General features: G+C 41.4%; 1 protein-coding gene across 3 annotated transcripts in view; it reads right to left on the bottom strand.

Annotated features, from left to right (window-relative positions):
- Positions 1 to 21,387, bottom strand: part of znf385c (zinc finger protein 385C) — a 188,179-nt gene that overhangs the window by 61,210 nt on the left and 105,582 nt on the right. The window contains exon 1 of one of the 3 annotated variants that reach the window (XM_084744381.1): positions 8,205 to 8,627. The exons of the other annotated variants lie outside the window; for them this stretch is intronic. Coding sequence (XP_084600507.1) covers positions 8,205 to 8,214 — 10 coding nt within the window. The 5' untranslated portion in view covers positions 8,215 to 8,627. Of the gene's footprint in view, positions 1 to 8,204; positions 8,628 to 21,387 lie in introns of those variants that run through there. 3 annotated transcript variants of the gene reach the window in all.

Below are 21,387 nucleotides of genomic sequence, written 5' to 3'. Positions count from 1 at the left end.
GCTGAGGAGGAGGGGGTTGGGGGAATGATTCATTTTAATATACCACCTGTGGCTCCAACTCACTCATTTTTGGATGTGCAAAAATTTATGTATTACTCCTTTAAAACACATGGGGATTTTTGAGAGATTTTCTGGCAGTAGGGCAGCTCTTTAGTTCACATTATGGCTTTCTTTGTGTTTCGTGTGTGCATACACTCTTCACTGCATTTATAATCTGTGCTTGTGTGCATTTGGTACAAGGATTGTACATTAATTCTCAGCCACTGTAATTAATCCAGCAAGCGGTGGGCTGTTAAACGCTCATGAGATGGTGTGCAGTACAGACGGAGGTCAGTATCCTGACGGCTAACAAAGAGCTGGAGCAAAGACAGCCATTAGAGCTGGATCACCGCGTCTTCTGTTTACACTTACCGCCGTTTACACACTAGCTGCACTCTATTATGCGCATTGGACCCTGGAGTATTGCCGATCGGTGGTCAGGGCACCAGGTTCTGATGGCTAGAGCTGACTGTAAAATCGATGGCCTTTGTTACTTTCTCGGCTGCTGATCCTCGAGCTTCCCGGAGAGCCGGGGTGGTTATATAGACAGTCTGGTCTGATGACTTAGAAATGCACTTGAGACAGAGCGAGAACTGAGAGGCGCAGGAGAGAATAAGAGGGAGGTCTCCTTTTCTGGTTACATTCCCTTTATGTTTCAATTTGTTTCTTCACCCATCTCAGTTTCCAGCTCTCCCCCTCTTTTCTTTATGTGTTTCTTCTCATCCTTCAGCCTGACACTCTTAAAGGCCTTTAACTCTTCTCTCGCTCATTTAAGTCAAGGTCAAAGCATCAAGAGGAGGACTAGTCGCCCACTTCAGTTGAAAGCTGCTGAAGACTGATTAATTCACAAGCACAGGAAGAAAAAAAAAAACACACGCACAAACACACACATGCAGTGATGTGTTGTTGCTTCCCTTCATGGCCTCCATCTTTAGCCTTAGCACCCAGGGAACGAGAGGCTAAGTGGTGAGGTTTTGGTGCCGAGTGCAGTGAGGGACCATTTCTCATGTTGTCAGAGCTCCCGCTGGGCCTCACATATGCCTACGGCTCTCAGCATCCAGAAGCCATCACTTCAGCAGGCGGGCCAATCAAACCCACGCTGTCACTTCAGTGGAATAACTTGAACTGTCACTCACACAAGGGCATTTTCCCCACAGGGGGGCCCCGAGGCCATGAAGGGGCACGTACAAACCAAGCATGCAAACGCCGTTCGTGCAAAAGCAGACACGGGGTTTTCTGTCGCAACACAAATCACACACTTACATATTAATAGACTTCACTATAAAGAGCATACAAGTGTGTGTGTGTGTATGCAAAGCAAAAGGTCTCTGCAGGGGCCACATGGACGAGGTAATGTGTCAGGAACTTCATTGACCTGTGACCTCCGCTCTCTGCTGAACTTTGACCTGTCTGAAAGGCGCCTGCAGCTCCATGTAGACTGGTCCACAGTCCCACCAATTCATCCCGCTCCTCAACTCCTTTTCAAACGATTCACGCACAAAAAACCCACTCTTTACTCTCTAACACATGAACAAATACACAATGATTTCACTTTGATTTATGAGGTATTTCTGCGTCTAGCCGGAAAATCGTAGATGTCGGCAACAGTGGAGTTTGGTAGAGAAAAAGAGAAAGGAACCAAATATATGCAGGAATTAAGGATGTTAATCAATTAATCGCTGTTAAGAATTTAACCAATTATAAATGTATTAAATGATAATTAACTGATCATCTAGAAATGGCAGTTATTGTGGAGGCCTTTGTTGAATAAGGAAACTTTAAACATTTAAAAATGCACAAAATTTGCAACCCTAGCGGGAATAAAACTCTGACACACAAAACAAAGGAATGAATACAACATAAGCAGAAAATGTCTGTGTTAGTGTTGGTCCCTGTTTTGTAACCACATCAAGGTCTTTGAGTATTCCACTGACTCCGCATTGTACTCCTTTAACAATCCCAGACTCACAATAAGGAGAAAAAAATAAAAAATATCAAAATCGATGCAGAAGAACCAAAAAAAAAAAATCTTTTCTATTCCACACATCCTTCTTTGTTGCCAAAATGTGACAACTACATTTCTCACTCAAGTCTGACAGTTGTGCGCTGTGCTTAGTGATAGACCAAGCAGCTTGATTAACTGGCCGGCTGTAGGGGTGCTACAAATTCAATTTTAAATTGAAATTGAATTGGAATCAGAATTGCAAGTGTTTTTTTTTTTCCTCCATCCAGCGAGTGTCCAAAGAAAAACACTTCAAAGACGACATAACATATGTTACCAGCTGCTATATCACACGTAGGATAGGCTCTTTTTAGATTCTCTTTAAAGAAGAATTTGAAATTGTACACGACAGCGGTCAGGACTAAAAACAATGATCTGTTGATTTTTACGAATCAAGACTCGGTAGTCTAAAAATAGCATACACCTCAGCATTAAAAAATGTTTAAATTGAATAATTAAATCATGCCCTTAAAATCAAAAGTCTAATCAAATTATAGATTTTGGTGAATCTTGAGATAATCTGCATCAGCTGATGCCTGTGCTCATGTGGCCGATAAATAAAAGACGTCTGCAGACACATCTGCAGGCAGTCTTGTCAGTGTGGCTGCTGGAACGATTTTAGCGCTCCACCTTGTGAATTCTGGGAAGGTGGTGAGAAAAGTTTGTTTTGAGGCATCCGAACAATAACTGACATGCATCCTGTCTGCCTCATTGTCCTCAGTCACTATTTTTTCTAAATGTTGACATGTTTCTCCATCCTCTAGTCTAAAGCCATTACTGACTAGTGTTACACATGTATTATGTCATAATGTACAGAATAATAAAGCCGAATGACATATTGCACCTTGCGCTCCCTTAAATATCAGTCACGTTCTAAAAAAACAGCATAAACCAACATGTTAATGGATAAAACAACCATGAATATCAGATTGTAATGTGCATGGAAGTTAACAACATGCAGAGTGAAATCCAGCAGAGAAGAGTCAGACATTCTTATTTCAACAGCCTGAAAGGACCAGAGTGTGTGCTGCAATAAGACACACTGTATTATGAGTAGAAGGTGTGACTCATGTTCGAACACCAGCACTTCATCACAAAACGGCTCCTGAAAAGCGCTGAACATCAAGAGTGTTGACGATACACAGCAACAGAATCCTCCTTTAAACATCCCATCACCTCCTGGACCGAGCTCTACTGGGAAAGATAAAACAAGATCAAGAATAGTGACTACAGAGAGGCTAAAAAAAAAAAAAAAAAAAAAAAACACGGAAAGAAAAAGAGTTTTGGAGCGATGACACGTCCCATTGTTCCTGTTACCTGGAAGCAATGGCTGACTGGCACATTAAAGTGAAAAAGAGCCACACACATACATCGACGAGTGCATAAAAGTGGGATGGAACTTTACACCAGAGGGACAGCATATAAAATGCAGCAGGATGAGAAACAATAAATATGAAATAATGTATTATACAGTTTGTGGTGGCACTAGACATTCCTCTCATTCTCTCAGGAGTCTTTACAGAGATGACACAGACTAATAGAAGCTGAGGTAATGAAAAATAAAAAAGTCAACTTGACTACAGCTTTGTCATTTGAGGTGAGGTGTTTGTTGAGCTAATAGATCAGTGGGTTATTTGTCTCTGCTGTGTGTGTGTGTGTGTGTGTGTGTGTGTGTGTGTGTGTGTGTGACAGAGAGAGAGAGAGAGAAAGAGATGGGTTGAGCAGGAGCTGGAGAGCTGCCACCTTCATCCCTCTGGCCCACGAGGGATGAACAAAGAGACAGGAGGCTCAGGAAATCCATCCATCATAATGTCTCATTGCCCCACTCACACTTTGCTTTTGCATGCATGTGCACACACACATACACACACACAGACACCCAAACACACAGTCAGTCAGTCCAGACAGAAGCCGCTTTAACTAAACAGACCGAAGGAAAACACGCCACACACTTGAGGAAGAGCTCGTTCATCTGTTGGTTCAAGTTGGTGGGAAATGGACCAAAGCCCTCCGTCCATCAGTGCCGCCTTTTTAATTAACCCCCAATTTACGTCCCCTCCACCTGCACAGCCACTTCAAACAGACCTGTTCTGCCTGGGAACCCCTCCAGCTGCTACACATTAAAAGTGGAACCAAAAGAAAGTGGACACAGACGTCCCAAGGTCAAGGACAGCCTGCTGGACTACAGAATGTGGGTGTATCCTATGATTGAACTCTGAAATTCAACTTCAGAAAAGTTAGAGTCAGGTCTTCCTTAAAATTTTAAGCTGACTGAATTTGAAAAGGCAATTTGTGGTAATTTTGTAATGATTTCTAGTGAACGAAACTTGATATTAATCCAGTTGTACTTCAATACACTCAAGATATTAATCAGTCCCTCATGGAAGTTAAGGCAAATTCGACCAATCGCTGACCAATTTTGACCAATTTTGTCCAATCACTGCAACTTCCGCCTAGTTAACGAATCATTGTGGCTTCCTGTGTGTTCCACCAATCACTGCAGTTCACAACAATAACATCACCCATGTATGTCTCAATGAACTGACTCAATGTTTTATTATTCGCTACTTTTTGTATTTTTATTTTTTCAAATTTTGCCACAGGTTCTGAAAAGAACACAATTTGTGAACATTTATCAATGTTCTGTGCACTTTTATATTTATTGTTGTGTGTTGGGTGTTTTGAGTGAATTTGAGCACCAAAAAGATTTTTTATTTCTCTGTGGAATCCATCCCAAGTGCTCTTCTTTATTTATAAATAAAGCATATTTTTGCTAGATTTCTTTTAGTAATCCTGAGCCTTTTTAGTGAGGTTACCTGGAACACTCAGAGTGCTCTTTTATTCTCACTGGAACAAGTTGCCTTTGATTTTTTTAATGCTGTGCACACAAAAAACCCCAAAACAACAACATTCTTTTTGAAATTTCCACTTACTTCCACAATTTCATTGCCAAAAACACCAAAAACATTGCAACATGCGTCACAATGTTTTAGATAAGCAGCTGTTATGTGAGGCATTTAAGGCTGTAACAATCCATAAAAAAATTTGCAAAACCCTGGAGGGACTGATTAAGTTGACCTGACAATTCTTCAGACACACTGATGACAACTACATACAAATTTGATTTCCTTTTAGACTTTCTCAGTCTGAAGAGTCAGTTCATCATTTCACACGAAGAACTTAGAGCTGCAGCTGCTCCTGTTGGAGCTACTTTGTTCCAGCATTGGCACAAAGACAACATGTGAAACTGCTCCCAGTGAATTTATTAAATTTTAAGTGTGCGGGAGCTGAAACTGAATTCAACCCTCATTATGGTTTCCATTATTGTGAAAACAAAAAAAACCCCATGACACTCCTTAAAGTGTATTAGAGTCACACAGCAAATTTTCATTAATTTGTTTTCTTAAAACTATAAAAAATGAAGGATTTCAAGAGTTTGTAAAGAGTTATGTAATGAGTTTGTAAAGCTTTTTTGTCAATTCTGGCCATTTCAGCTCCCTCTTTTTTTCTATTCTCCAGGTTGCCTTACATCTTCTGCCAGGTACCCCTCATGTATAATTTCGGTGGTGTTCACTATGAACAGAGTCAAAGGTCAAACACAATTAGCTCATCAATCATAACCTCCTGTGCTTCTGCGAATATATCCAGCATGATGTATTAATTAAAATTTTGAGTTCATTGAGATTACGTGCCTGCTCATGTTTATAACTTCTAAAGTGTTCTGAAAATAAAAACTAGACATTTTAAGCTTAATTTACTTGAATAAATATATTGTAAAAGATTAATTGATTTGGCTAAATTCATGTGCTTGTCCTACTCAGAAACACACCTGCTTTTCGTTGCCAGTCTACTAATTTTCCATCTGTCTCTCACAGCCCTGCTTTCAGGGTGTGGCCGGCCCCCACTCTGTGGTCACAGGCTGTAACCCTAACCCCATGTAATTAGCCCTGATCAAGCTTGGGACCCTGTTTAGCGCAGATTAGCCCTGCTTCCCATGCATTCCCACACACCCCCACCTCAGATCCTGCAGATAAAAAAGGAGTGGAAGAGGAAGAATGGCACCCACTCCCAGAGAGGCAGGCCTATAATCAGCCCTCCCACAGCCCCGCAACCTGTCCCCTGCCTGGGGGGACGGCGGGGGGTCGTGGATGGATGGGTGAAGTGAGACAAGGTCGAGCCCCCCTCCCCGCTAGCTCTTTTCCCCCTCATCAACTCCTCTTGGCAACAGACCCCTGCCTCTCAGAAAGTGAATAATCATGGCCGTCGTCAAGTAACCGCTGTTATGTGGTGCTGAGAAGACGCCGATGCAGCCACAGAGCTCCCCCGTGACCCACCAAGCAGCTTTTAAGGCAACATAATGGCGGAGGTGAAATGAGCACAAGACAGAGGCCTGAGTAGTTAGGGCTCCTGCTTCTCTTTTATGAGCTGACTAAAAGGACGACAGGGACTGACATGAGAGGGAGGAAGAAGACAACATTTCAGTCAAACACCTCAACGCTGAAGCCTCTGGCGCCCCATGTGCATCCTTCGTCACTGGTGGAAGGATAAGAAGGTGGCGTTTGGGGAGGAGAAGTAAATATCTGGAGAAACGCTAATGTGGCATCCATTTGCATGAGTCATTGGCCCGTGCACTGAAGCCATTTTAAGAGCACAGAGATCTCAAAGCACCCCACAATCTCAATACAGCAGGATCCATCACATCCAGAGGCCCGGAGTATGTGGGAGTGTGCACAATCATTACATCCACATCAGTAAACAAGACTATCAGCGTTTTTCCTTTGGTTCCTTGTAATAATCTCATCCTTTTCGCTTCCACACACTTCTATTTCTTCATCTCTGAAATGGAAAGAGGAGCCCAGTGCACCTCGAGAAACGCTGACATGTAAGAATAGTTTTATTTTGGCAGGAAAAAGGAAGAGATGATTGGTTATAAATCAGCGTTTCAGGTTAAGCAGCAGGAGCACGGCGGCTCAGGTCCATCCCTCACACAAAAGAAATGTGCACCTTCATTCTCTCTTGTAATCAGAGACAAGATGGAGTTCATTATACAAATTAAGTTCTCTAATCTGGATTTGGTGGGCCAAAATCACTACCAGCTACTCAAGAATATTTTTTTTCCTTGAGTTAAAAATGACAAATTCGTTCTAAACCTCACTACTGTCATAAGCCAAGGCAAGGTGATCAATTTTATTAATAAAGCAAATTAATTGTCTGAAGTCTCTCAGGAAAATGTGAAAATAATTGTTTATTGATTATTTTATATGCCTGTCTGACTCTATAAGCAAATATGCTTAATAATAATAAAAAATATTCCAAGAAAAAAAAATCAGTGCAGATGCGCATAACCTCCCATAACCCCGTTTCGCATGCTGTGCCAAATCAATTCTGCTTTACAAATAGCCAATAATTCCAGCACAATCAATCTCCAAGGAAAATGTAGGAGGTGATCGTTAATTTTCATTTATTACTGTTGACAGACTGATATTAGATGTCAGATTTCTGGAGGCCTCAGATATTCAAACCCTCTTTTCGCACTTTCCCACTTCTGAGAAGAGGAGGGGAAAGAACATTATTATCATTATTATTCTAAAAAAGCAGTGTGCCTTATTTCCCTCCAATATCAGAATAAATAATGACAATAAATAAACTTGGAGCTACGCGGATGGAGAGGAATAAGGAGGCTGAGGTGTGCGTAACTCCGAACCAGTCAGGATGCACAGGATCTATATTTTGAGCTCCGTAGAACTTGATCGATACAGTTTCAATTTTCCTGCCATAACAGTGACCACTACAGTGGCGTGTAAACGAGTACAGTACATGACCGAAGCTACTCACGAAATTCCAACATAGAAACACTCTTTGAGCGCTTAATTACTTCATTAATGTCACCAGAATCATCTGGACTTCTCATATTCCTGACAGCGACTTTCAGCGCGTTTGCTCCTCTTAATAATGACAGATACTTCACGCGTTTTAAGTGATAGAATAAGACACTTAAAGATCATTTTACATTTTCTAGAACATTTCATTAACGTGCACATGAGCCCACTAATATTTCTGCTGTCCGTCATTAATTCATCATCAGGATTACTCCAGTCAGTCAGCGCAGCCACATCATCACCGGTGAGGAGCGGAGGAGTGCTGAAGATGTTTTTACACTTACCGATCAGCATCGTGCGTCCAGGACCGTATCCGCGTCTCTCCAGCTCGGCTCGTGTCACCGTGCGTAAAAAGGGGGAAAATTTTACGCACTTTTATCCCCAGAGAGCGAGGACATGCACGACGCACAGGTGCGAACCGGAGACGTCCTGTAGTTGGAAAGAGCCGATTCCGATTCACTTGTCTCTGTAATGACAACTCTTTCTTTTGCGATACTGTATCCTTTTTTTCTCCCTCCCTCCGTCCGTCTTTGGAGACCAATCCTCGAGAAATCTCAGATCCTATTGATGCGCGTTATCCTCAGTTAAAATCCTATTGCTCGTGCTGCTGCTCCGCTCGGCCTGAAGGAGGCGAGGAATTGGGCTGTTGGAGAGGGGCTGGGTGTAATTGCCTGCTCCTTCTCTCCCTCTCCCTCTCCCTCTCTCTCTTCTCTCTCTGAGTCCTCTCTCCTTGTCATCCGTAGTCCTACCTCTTCCTCTCTCCTCCTCCTCCTCCTCCTCTCAGCGAGCACCTTTTAACTTGACAGGAGTGCACAGCTGGGGAAATTAGCTGCTATTTTTCTATGGTCTTCATACCTGCACAACTTGGCACCACATTAGCCTCCTTGTCAAACTTGCTGTCTTGCAGGTCAGCACTGTGTTTGGATCGTATGTATGTGCAGTGGCGGCCTCAGGCTGTCTGAGGGGCAGGGGCGAAAAAATAAAAAGGGCACCACATATACAAAATCCGTGATGCATTAAAACCACATTAAATCTCTTTTATTATGTGAGTTAAAGTACAACTACTACACCTCTTTAATGAAAACACAGAGGTAACTATTAACTATTTAACCACCAAAAGTCATGCACCCCAAATGGTACTATATTGTGTCTTTTCCATTGGTAGGGCACACCAGATTGCACTTTATCATGTTTTCTCTATTGGAAGGACACATATTAGGAACTTTACCACAATTTCCACTAGAAGGGCACTTTATCACAATTTGTCCACTGAAGGGGCACCCCAGAGGACACTTCATCATGTTTTCTGCACTGGAGTGGAACCCTAGAGGGCACTTTTGCCACATTTTGTCAACTAGAAGGTCACCCCGGAATGTACTCTCCACTGAAAGAGTATCCTTGAGGGTTAATCATGTTTTCTGCATTGGAAAGGCGACCTATAGGGCACTCTACCACATTTTGTCCACAGGGGGGCGCCCTAGAGGGCATGTTATCATGTTTTGTCCACTGGAAGGGCACTGTAGAGAGGACTTTATCATGTTTTCTACACCAGAAGGGCAACCCAAAGAACATTTTGTCATGTTTTTTCCACTGGAGGGGCACCTTAGAGAGCAATTTAACATGTTCTGTCCACTGGATGGGCACCCTAGATGGAATTTTACCACATTTTTACCACTGGAAGGACACCCTGGAGGGCAGTTTATCATGTTTTCTTAACTGGAAGTGTACCCTACAGGGCACTTTACCACATTTTTTACACTGGAAGGACACCCAGCGGACAAATTATCACATTCTGTCCACTAAACATAATGTTTTATCTGCCACAGGGGCGTCCATGAGGGCACTTTTGCTTTGTTTTTTGGAACATGGGAGCAGCAGGGGAGGCAATGCTCCTCCTTTTGAGTCCACCAGTGTGCACGTCTTGCCAAGCAGCCAGAGAAAAGAGAAAAAAACAAGAAAACACACAAGCGCAGTAGGACACACTGAGAAGCTTCGGGTGGCATGATAGGAGCACTGTAAACATTAAGGGAAAGAGAGGAATATTTTCTGAGACAGGTTTCCATTCGTGCTCTCATAAGGATGATTTGTGTGCACTTGTCAAGGCAGCTGCCTTGTGCACACGACAGTGTGTGAGTGAGAGCGACGTGAGAGTGACTGCAAGTGATGGTTTCTCACAGCCATCTCTCCTGCCAGTCTGCTCCTCCTTTGTGTCTCTTCTTGTCGATGCATCATTTGGTGAAGCTGACACATATTCGGGGGATTCGGAATTGGCTCGAGAGCACAGAGAGCCTGCTTGTATTAAATTTCTGTTTGTTCAAATGCTGTCTGTCTGTGTGTGTATGTGCGTGTGTATGTGTGTGTGTGAAAGCATAGATTGTGGGTTGAAGAGCCTTGGTGCAATGCTAAGCTGTCCTGGAGCTACGCCAAAGCACATCTCCCAGGGTGCTATCAGGAACTTAATTACAGCATTAAATTGCTCCCTCTCCGCCTCTCTCCCGCTCTCAGCTCACATCCCCTTCTTTCCCCCTTTCTCCCCCTTCCTGCTCCGTCTCTCCCTCTCGCCTCTCCTCAAACTGTGTATCCATCTAATCTCACACTTGCCTCCCTCTCGCTCTCTCTGCCTTTATCTCTTGTTGCTCTTTTCCCCCTTTCTTGCACTTGCTGGTGTGGCAGAAATGCCTGCTGGTGCTGCTGTGCTCGTGTCATCATTGTGGGAAAAGGCCTTCAAAATGTGTTTTGATTGTTCCTGACATCCACTGTACAAATAATAATATTTCATCTACTGTCTCTCTTGCGCATGTAATTTTTTCTAATTTCACTCTTGCATATCACTGTAAAAAATCCTACAGAAATTTTGTGGAATCAAATAATTTTTCCTAGTAACTTAATATGAATACCAAGTTAATTAAGCTTCAGATTTCATCCTACTAATATAACTGGAGAGAGGTTTGTGTGCTTGTGTGTCACACCTTTCTTCCAGTCCACATTCTTCCAATGCCTTCCAAGCCTGCTCCAAATGATGGCCGGGCTTTGTATAGTGTTTTAATCATTTCATTTAATTTTTAAAGTTCCATAAATACTTGGCACTTTTACTTTTTACTTTAAGATCCTTCATTTTAAAATTCAGAGCCCTATATTTTGAAATCCAGAGCTACTGTCAACTGGAAGTACTGTTTCCACAGTACCATGATCCACTGGAAACATAAAAGAAGAAGAAGTAAAACTATTACCCTAACATTTGCAGCATATACACTTAGTCTGCCTGTGAGTCTGAGCCAGCTCAACAACAAGGAGTTGAAGCGATTACGTTGCTGCTGCTGCTGCAAAAACAAACAAAAAAAAACATTCTACCTGCAGAAATCAGTATTAATTTAAGTGTACACTCTATTTCTTGCATTTTCCCCACTTTGCCGTTTTTCTTAGGTGGTCTTTTTTAAGGGTGTTCTGCTACTGACCTTCTCCACTGCTTAGCTTCCATGCTGGTGGTCCTGGTGGAGATGTCAATCAATACAGGATGTGGACTTGTTAATATAGACACTTAACCTTGATTCAAGGCAAGCATAAAATATGTTCATATCCACTGTTATCAATCCCTAAATGTTCATAGGGAAAGGTTTCCTTTTTGTTTCTTTTACTCTTCAACTTATATGATAGCAAATATATTTATATCTTTCATCTTATCTGTTTGTACAATTTTGGGGTGAAGTGATGAATATGACCTTAATATACAAAATCATTATTACTGCACTATAATATTAGAGTTGTGTGTTTATGTGTGTCCTTATTCAGATATGCACCACCTTTTGTTACATGTCCTCCAAATTCACCACTATGCCCTTTTCACAGGAAGGCGTGGGGCCAGATAGTCATGTGGGGTTCAGGGTCAGGAGAGGGTCCAGGAAAAATGTTGCAATCACAAAAGCTTGCTTGCTTGCTGTAATCTAGATTTCAAAACACTTCAGAACATATAAAACATGAGGTCTTCTAACCTGAAGGGTTTTGATTTGAAATGGTGAGTTGGTTGAATGTTCTGTACAGAATTCAATCATCTCATTAGCAGACTTCCCAGCACGAACTCTTATTAAAAATCTCCTACCAATCTGCTTTTTTTATAGTTTGAATAAACAATATATGATGAAAAGGTCATAAATCATAGTTGCTTGTTTTTACCATGATGAATGTTAGGATTGAATTCAGTCACAACAAGGGCCATGTTGACAAAGGGGTGACATTTCCTCTGCTCTATCCTAAAATTTTCAATCAAAAGCAAATTTATCTTAATAAAAATCTCCTCCTGCTTCTTTTTAACTGCCTGACATACTACTCACTGTCACTTTGTCTGAGAATTTGTAAACACAGGCACAGGTTTCATCTGATTTTGAGGAGAATCATACCTCCTTGTAGCCATTAAGGATGACTATATAGAAATAACCTTCTCAGGGATGGTCTTGTTTGCTTATTAAGGTCATATCAGGCACCAGTATGAAATTGAGACTGTTTCATGAGTATTTTTTTTAACAGCGTACCAATAATCTGTTCACAATGGTGCTAATCAGACAGTTGTTATGGTGTAGTGAGCAGGGGGTGGTGGAGGTGACACTGCTGATGCAGAGTTCCCTTTAAACATGAAATATTGCGTCTGACAGAGTGTCATGTGGAGTGTGAGCTACCTTTCCCCTCCGATCCAGGTTTCTGTTTCTCGCCGCTCACTGAGGCAGCAGTGGACCCAGTGACTCTCCCCTGGGGCAGAGTGGAGGACACAGGGGCAGCTGGGCTGTCCTGCTGCCTCATGCCAACCATCGGCCTCCTGGCTGGCACGCTAGTGCCAGGGCTAATTGGAAACACGGGAATGGCTCCAAGCTTTACATCAGTCAGCCTCAGCCAAGATGATTAGCCAGTTTGTTATATATGTTAAAAGACAGTCACTCCACTGGAATACATGGTTACATCTCTCAGTGGGTCTGTTAGACTGTTTAACATCCATATTACCACTGTAACATTGTTCACTTTACAACCCTGTCTCCTAGAAATAATATTATTGTGCTACTCATTTGAAACAGCAAATATGTTTGAGTAAAACGTGCAGAGTTTCTATTAATATGACCACAAAATGTTGTTAACCATGCAAAATGAAAATACTGAACTTATCAGAAAAAGTTCTTGTATTTCATTTGTTTTCCCACAATACCCACTCTTACAATAAAGGTCTCATAGCAACTGAAAAAACTTTTTATATTTAGAAACCTACAGCACTTGGTTAAAATTGGAAAAATATTGTGTTCTTCCTACATGAGGAAAATCCTACCACAGATCATAATCCAAGTATATTGTAATACTGACTCTTAAATTGTATTCAAAGGAAAGTTGTTTGAAAGCATGTCTTCCAAAAATGATCTAGTTCACCTCCAGTGAATAACTAACCGTTTATTTTGTTCAAAGTCAAGAAATCAACTCTGCCAATCAACAGTCCTGCCCCTTTACACTCTGTGTTCCAATGACAGTTGAGAAAGCTTGGGACCTCTGTCAACTTTGTCCATTCCTGTTTCCTGTACTTAAAAATGTTATGTGCTAGTCACATATAAGTTGAAGAGAAACCCACATTTTGAAGATGAAAGAAACACATTGCTGGTGGACCTGTAAAAGTGACATATATTCATATCTTACGTTAGTAATGTTAGCAAAATGCTTGCTAACTAGCAAGCTAATCTAGATCAATCATTAGCTACCCAGTTGGCTATTGTGGCCCTATATGCCAATGGTTTTGTTGAAATATTCAAAACTAATTATGATTGTAAATCTTTGCAACACTATGATATGCTTTGTTTCTGTTTAAAACCCAATTTCAATGTTAAAAGATATTATTTAGTCGAAGGTCCTGTGGGTAAGAGTACTGGGGATCTATTGGCAGAATATGGCAGAAGTGGAATATAATATTCAGAATGTTTTATAACGGTGTGTAAACTGTACTATTTAAAACTAAATGAAATTAAAACAGAAATACTACTGCTAGAGCCAAAATGCAGGAGAAAAGCAGTTTTTAACAGACTTGGGAAGCTGGCTCACCAAACCAAATCACACATTAATAGTGTGAGTGTCATCTTGGACTCTGATTTATCTTTGAAGCCCACATTAGCAAAGTGACCAAGACAGCATTCTTCCACCTGAGGAATATTGCCAAAGTAATGCCTGTCCTAGCAAAGCAGGATGCTGAGACATTAGTACACGCTTTTATCACTAGCAGACTGGATTACTGTAATGCACTGTTCACTGGCCTACCAAAGAGGCTGATCGGAAAACTTCAGCTAGTCCAAAGCTCTGCTGCCAGACTTTTAACAAGGACAAGGAAAAGAGAGCACATTTTTTTTCATGTTTTAGCTACCCTGCACTGGCTCCCCATTTCTTTTAGAACTGATTTTAAGGTTCTTTTACTTATACGCAAAGCTCTCAATGATATAGCATCTTCATACATTTCTGACCTTTTAACCCCATATCAACCAACAAGAGCACTGAGATCTTCCGATGCTGGCATTTTAACTGTTCCTAAAGTTGCCCAAAGAACAAGTGGGGAAACTTTTGGCTACTATGCTCCAAGTCTCTGGACCACTCTGCCCAGTTACCGCAGATATGCGTGCTCTGATGGCACTTTAAAAACTCAGCTGAAAACCTGCTTGTTCAAGCAAGCTTTTAGTTAATGTAATACAATTCTACCTTGGTCGGCCATTTTTCCTACCTGCATTTGTCTGCCTATTTATTAGATCTTACATTACTAAAAATGTATTTATTTATTTATTTTGTGATTCTCTTTTATATCTTTTTATCTTCAGTTTTTTGCACATGTTGTTGTTCTTGGACAAGTAAAGCACTTTGAGTTGCATGTTATGTATGAAAGGTGATATATCAATAAAAGCTATTATTATTAATATTATTGCACACTTGGAAGGGGAGGGTGAGGTGACTTGGCTGCAGTCTGCAAGCTCACCAATAGATGTCACTGAAACCTATACACTGGTCCTGTAAGTGCAAGTTTAAGTAGCCTACTACTGGAGTAATTTTACTTTTGAATTAACAAACTACTTAACAAAACCTCTGAAACTAAGCCGTAGTGGTAAGAACTGTAGTGCATGTCAGGTCAGCAGGGCACATCAAATCATCTCCAACTTGACTGTTTTCTCTTCACGACTGGACTGTGGGGGGGCGATGAATGTGCAGTTAACACTGGTGGATTTTGTTAATACTACTGGTATTTACTGAGTTGCCCAGAGCCGAGTATCTATGGTGATGAATGATGGACCCTGCAGAGAAGAGAAGGTCAAGCTGTCACACTCAAGTCTAATGAAATTGTGTTGTCTTTTGACAACTCTGTTCTTAGCTGTACTCTCCTGCTCAGCTAAAGCCACAGACTGTTGATATTCAGCCTTTGTAGCATGACTGGGTAATCTCAGAGTGGGAAAACAGGAGTGTATAGGTTTTTTTGGTTTTATACAAGACAAAAGTTTAATTGAAATGATCATTTTAATTTTTTTGTTACATGAGGTATTTATCCATTTTCAGTGTATTACCTATAGATGGCTCATTCCAGTGTAGACAAGACTTGGCTCTATTTCAGCCAAATTTTTGCACAGTTGCTTCACCTCCAACCTATTTTATCTGGTCAAAATGTCAGCAATGACAAGCGCGCTGCTATGACATTGCTCTTGTTTTATCTATCTATCTATCTATCTATCTATCTATCTATCTATCTATCTATCTATCTATCTATCTATCTATCTATCTATCTAGTTATTTATTTATTTATTTTTGCCTTTCATTCACTCCAGTTTGCTTTCTCACTTCCAGGTAGGAAGTGCTGTCAGCAGCCAAAAAAGTGCACAATATATTTAGAATGTTTTTCAGTCAGATGGCCTTTTTCTAGAGGAAACTGTTATTATACAAGCCAAATATTCCTCTCTCTGTAAAAAATTCTATCAGCTTCCAACACCAGTACTCCTGCTGCTCATCTAGCATCACACTATCGGTAAGTCCCTCATACAACCCAACTTCAAAACATCTGCATTATTCCTTTAAATGAAAGATTTATGATAAATGTGCAGAAATGTTGAATGTGCTCTGGTGTCTGTTTTCACTGTCTGTGTGATTTCGAGGATGGGAAGGTAAGGTGGAAACTACAGAAGAGGTGAGTGGCTTGTAATTATTATGCAGTGTGTGTGTTTGCTGTTGCATGCCGGCGCTGTCACCGCGGTGGGCCGGGTTGGTTTGGGGTGGATGGGCTGCGGTACAGATGGGTGGAAGAGAGTGGCGGGTGCTCCGGGACAGCGTGACAGTGAGGGCACGAGACCCGAGGGGAAGGAGGAAGTGGAAGCGTGAAATATGGAGATAGCTGCTGTCACCTGAGAAGATGACAGCGCCGGGCAGCGCCATGCAAGCCTAATACCATGTGACATCTTTTTAGCAGCGGCATCTGGGCATCCCTACAACATCCTCACCCCCTTCCTCGTTTGCCAACATTCTCTTCACATATCCCAGCTTGCATTAGTCATTAACAGATGGCAACAAACCCCCAGAAAGCCTCTCTCCGCCACTGATGTGAAGTTCATCTAGCTGTCTCACAGGAGCAGCCTGATCAATACCTTTCAAGGCGTGACAGCCTCGTAATGTCCACCTTTTTGTTTTCCAATATGTGGCGGGCGAGCAAAAGCGTGATGAGAGTGACACAGCTGTTTTTGATGAGCGGGCGTGTTCGAGAGCGCCGGAATGTGTGTTTAGGAGTTGTGTGGTTTACTAAACAAGACACATGCTGTTGCCACTCCTCTAGACAAATGGATATTGATGCATAGCTGTGGATTATCTTCTTTATTCTGCTGGCAAACTGTATTATTTTCCACTGCTAAACACTTATAGACTTTATCAGAGGGTAATCAGGGACACAGTGCATTTGTCCCTAATTATACTCTAATAAAATCTAATAAGGGTCTAATACTATCTAATAAAGAACATATTATTTCTAATTTCTGTCTAATTTGATGCAAAGAATGGCTTGTAATGTCTAAGCATATACTGTAGGTATATGGTGTCTAATTAGGTTGCTGCTGTTTGTTTACTGACTAATCAAGAACATATTATTTCTAGTTTTTGTCTAATTTAATACAAAGTGCAGTTTGTTACATCTTATGAGTGCACTGTAAAATAAAATGCAATCCAAAATTCATCTTTACTGGTCAGTTCACGGTGTACGTGCGTGGTGTTCATCATAAATACAACAAAATATTCAACTTGCACACAGCCAGGCTTTATGAGCTTCAGCTTTATAGTACGAGGACATGTGACAAATGCAAATGTGTTTGGAAATGGTGTATTCTGATCCCAAATACATGCCAGGACATAATGACTGGCAGGCTAATTTATGAACAAGCAAAGAGGAGAAAGCTAGCCCTGCCTCTCTCTGCTGTTCCGAGCCAGCGGCCTCCTCAATTAGAGCTCGCTCTGCCAACCTGCTGCTGAGGCCCGACTAGGTAATGACTGGCAGCAGCAGACGAGGCAAACAGCCATCTATCTTTCTCCCTGATTCTCTCTCCCTCTCTCTCTCCCCTAAACTAACAATTTTCCTTTCTCACTCTTTCAATCCCCCCCTCTCTAAATCAACAGCTTTTCTCTCTAACCCATCAGCTCTTTCTTTCTCTCTCACTGCAAAATAACATCTTTGTCAAAAGTAAAGTTTGGAGCCATAAGTGTAGATTTTAGCAGGGGATGTAGGGGGGCACGTCCCCCTCAGTAAACTACATGCATTGGTAAGCAACACAGATGGACTGTTATTGTTAGCCACACACACCAGTCGCAACCTGACTGCTTTAGTTTACCAGTGGTATTAATGTCTGAGGCAGGAGAACACCATTTTGACATTAATTAACATTATAATGAACATAATATAAACCACGCATGCAGCTTGACCTTCGCTACAGCTGCAATGATGAAATGCCAAGTTTATTGCCTGTGATCTGTCACCGTCTGACTGAACAGCATCATAGAAGTGATATTTTATGAATTTTCATATTATAAAGAAATGGAATTCATTAAAGCAAGTCATCTGATGTCACTGATGAAGTGATATTGAGCTGAGACAGATTTTATATTCTGTTCGTGTTCAGAGACGACAGCTGCAACTCCAGCAGGATCACTGTTCACACTGTAAAGTCAGACATATTAAGTCAAAGATTAAAGTTTAAAAGCAAAGCTCTAGAAGAGCTCTCGCTCACTTGGTGTGAGATTTTGGATGGATACTTTGGGCCATCTTTCTTCAGCGATAGCCGCATTTTGCCACAGGCAACATATGCTGCCATTTCTGCCAGTACTTCGCCCAGAAGTGTTTTGGATAAAGTACTAATCCAGTGTTCTTGCACACTTTGGGCTCTCACTTGTTTTTGAATTTTGTGTGAGTTTCATAACCGCTCATAGAACCTCAGTCCAGCGCATTTGTTCCCTTGTTCACAGACTGCAAACCTTGGATCTTCATTTTTTAATCTTTTGAAGTGTTTCCACAGAAAGCTGTGACTGAAATCATGTTATGTTAGCTTAATTCAGAGGGTAGAGCAACAAGTTATTGTACTAACTGCGTTACCATTCAGAAGAGTTTGAATTGATGTTGTTTTGTGCTTGTTAATCAGTTAATTAAAGCACTTAGTATGCTCCACCAGCACACACACAGCTGTTGAATATGTTTTAAGAAAGTAAACTAGGCCACATGTTTTCTAAATATATTCCCATATGTTCTGAATATTTTAAGAGAATTTCATATTTCCCGCGAACAGGTGAACGGTTTGGATATACATTCTTGGGAATCTTATTTTCAAGGATTAAACCCGATTCTGCACATTCTCTCCATTTTCTTCAGTTTCTCAGACTCTCTTCCTTTTGTTATGAAGTCGAACACTAAGCTCTCACTGTATTTAAATTGACATCTCTCTATCTCCCTCCGCCTCTCTATCAATTTGCTTACTGCATTGGCATATTTCTTTCCATTTCACTATCTCTCACTAGACCAAAACCTCTCGTCTTTCTGCTCTCTGTCTCCCCTCACCTCTCACCCTCTTTCTCTGACAAACAAACAAATGAATTGAAGAGCACTGGAAGGGAACACCCTCGGAGCGTAACGGCCTGGCCGGCTACCTGACTGACTGACAGAGAGACTAACTAAGTGACAGAAAGACTGACAGGAGGTTGGAGGAGCACTGAGAGGGTGGACGGTGAGGAGCTAAAGTAATCTGAAGATGGGCGGACAAGAAAGACAGATGCTGATGGGTGGCAGTGTGAGATAGCCAGTCACACAGTGACAGCACCTGGAGGCAACTCGAGGGATTAGATCAAGTTTTAGGGTGGTGGATTAGCTTGTTGGTCAAACTTGCACATGAGAGTATTATCTGCCTGTCCCTCTTTTGCAACAAGGATTATTTCTAAAGAGATATGTATGTATTTTTTTTTTACATTTTGGCGCTTTTGACAGCAGTACTAGCTCCACCAAACTTCATTCCTTACCTTGACGATGATAAACAGTGAGGTTATGCCAATGTACTGACATTCCTGCAGAGACACTCACCAGAGACTCTCAGCCTCTCTGAGTAGCTAGCATTAGCTTGGCTAGCTACAGGACAGGTACAACACAGAAACCTTTTCAAAAAGGCCAAAAATGTGCTTCTAGTGTCTGTCAAAGCTTCAGCAGACGATCTATGTTTCCAGTGTTTCTCTGCAGACACGGAGAGTCTGACAGCAGCTGCCCATGGCTGGTTACCTCTGACTGCTTTTGCCACAAGGCCATGACCCCTACAGTGTTTTCCTGTGCACCACCACTCCACCACCATTCTCAAAACCTTGCCCATTTTTATGCATTTTTCAGAATTATGCAGTGGGTAGAGTAAGGCTCAGACCTGGGGGTAGTCTGAGTCACCAAATGTACACCATGGGTATATACCTGCCTGTGGACGATTGTTTCAATTGGTATCCGATATCTGCATTTTCAAAGTCCTTGGGAAACGACAAGAACCTCTGAGCTGCACCCTAACACACTGTGCACCTCATTACTAACGGTACAAATGTGAACATACCAGCAGCTGTTACCTTTTCTTTAGAAGTGATGTAGGTAATTTTAATGCTCCAAAACAAAAAACAAGTGTTCCCACCAAAACAAGTTGCCCCCACCACTATTTTGCAGGATCACTGTTGCTGCATCTTGAGCTTAGCTCCGCCCAAGTCCACTGTGACTGGTTTAAAGAATTGTTCCCCTCATAGCAGCATGAAAATCCAGACTCTTCTCCAGAGCTGAATTTGTGAGAGATGTCTAGCTATGCAAGACTACCTGAGGGTGAAGTTTAAAGGCACTACTTTATTCTACCTAATGGTTTTATTGCTGTTTAAAATTAAGTATTAATGCTTTATAGATCAATAGGCCATTGTGAGGGACAACTTAATGGTTAATATGTTTAATAAATCATTAATCAATGTTTTATAAATAAGAAACCATTTGTCAGAACAGCATTTGGTTTGTCAGGTTGTAAAATAATCCATTTGGCTGGTGTCCTCCTCCAGTGTAACTTACTTTGCCTTCTTTTAAACTCTCTAATTCATCATTTAATTTGCCACCGCCTACATTTTATGAAAGAGCTGCAGAGCGTCAGAGCAGGTGTGCACCTCCTCCTTTGTCTTTTTAGATAATTCACTCTAATCACATCTGGAGTTGTAATGTTGCACTAACAAGTTTTTAATGTATTTTTGTTCAGCGCTTTGCAAAGGGTAAGTGGTGATGTGACTGATGAATTTACGAGCTGGATAAAGAGACAAAGTAAGCGATGCTGAAGGAGGACATTAGGTATTTTTTAATAACTGGGGGACCCAGATTTGCACTTGATCTATGAAACATTAATAAATGATTTATGAACCATTAATAAAACCATTAGTTACAACTTATTAAACTCCTTGTAAAGTATGCTGTTACAATAAGTAACTTCAAATGATTCTAGGACAGGACTGTCACTTTTGCTTATGAGAACTGTGTTTTATGCACAGATAACATAAGGTTTGGATTCACTAGGCTTCCCCTCTTAATATAAATTGTGAATGTCGTGGGCGACGGCTACTGAGACTGTATGCAACTACGTTCGGGGAACGAATACATAAACTGTTCCAAAAATAACCCTGGGTACAGCAGATATGTTGAGCTGATAATATTCCATCTTTTAAAGTCTTAAACTAATGGAAATATATTGAAAGCACTAACATCTGTCTGTTACTGTTACCACAGATGATGTTGTCACCGCATGTCTGGAAAAAAAAGGAGCAGATAGTGTCAAATACCTAGATCATGTGCTTGAACCCCAGAGCAGGGAGATGCTGTCATCTCAGCATGACAATGCAGAGGAGAAAGGTGTGTGTGTGTGTGTGTGTGTGTGTGTGTGTGTGTGTGTGTGTGTGTGTGTGTGTTGT

The sequence above is a fragment of the Lutjanus erythropterus genome, chromosome 19, assembly GCF_056507025.1.
Source record: "Lutjanus erythropterus isolate fLutEry1 chromosome 19, fLutEry1.hap2, whole genome shotgun sequence".
NCBI lineage: Eukaryota > Metazoa > Chordata > Actinopteri > Lutjaniformes > Lutjanidae > Lutjanus > Lutjanus erythropterus.
The sequence above is the reverse complement of the archived record's forward strand: the minus strand, read 5'-3'. Positions and strand labels throughout refer to the sequence as shown.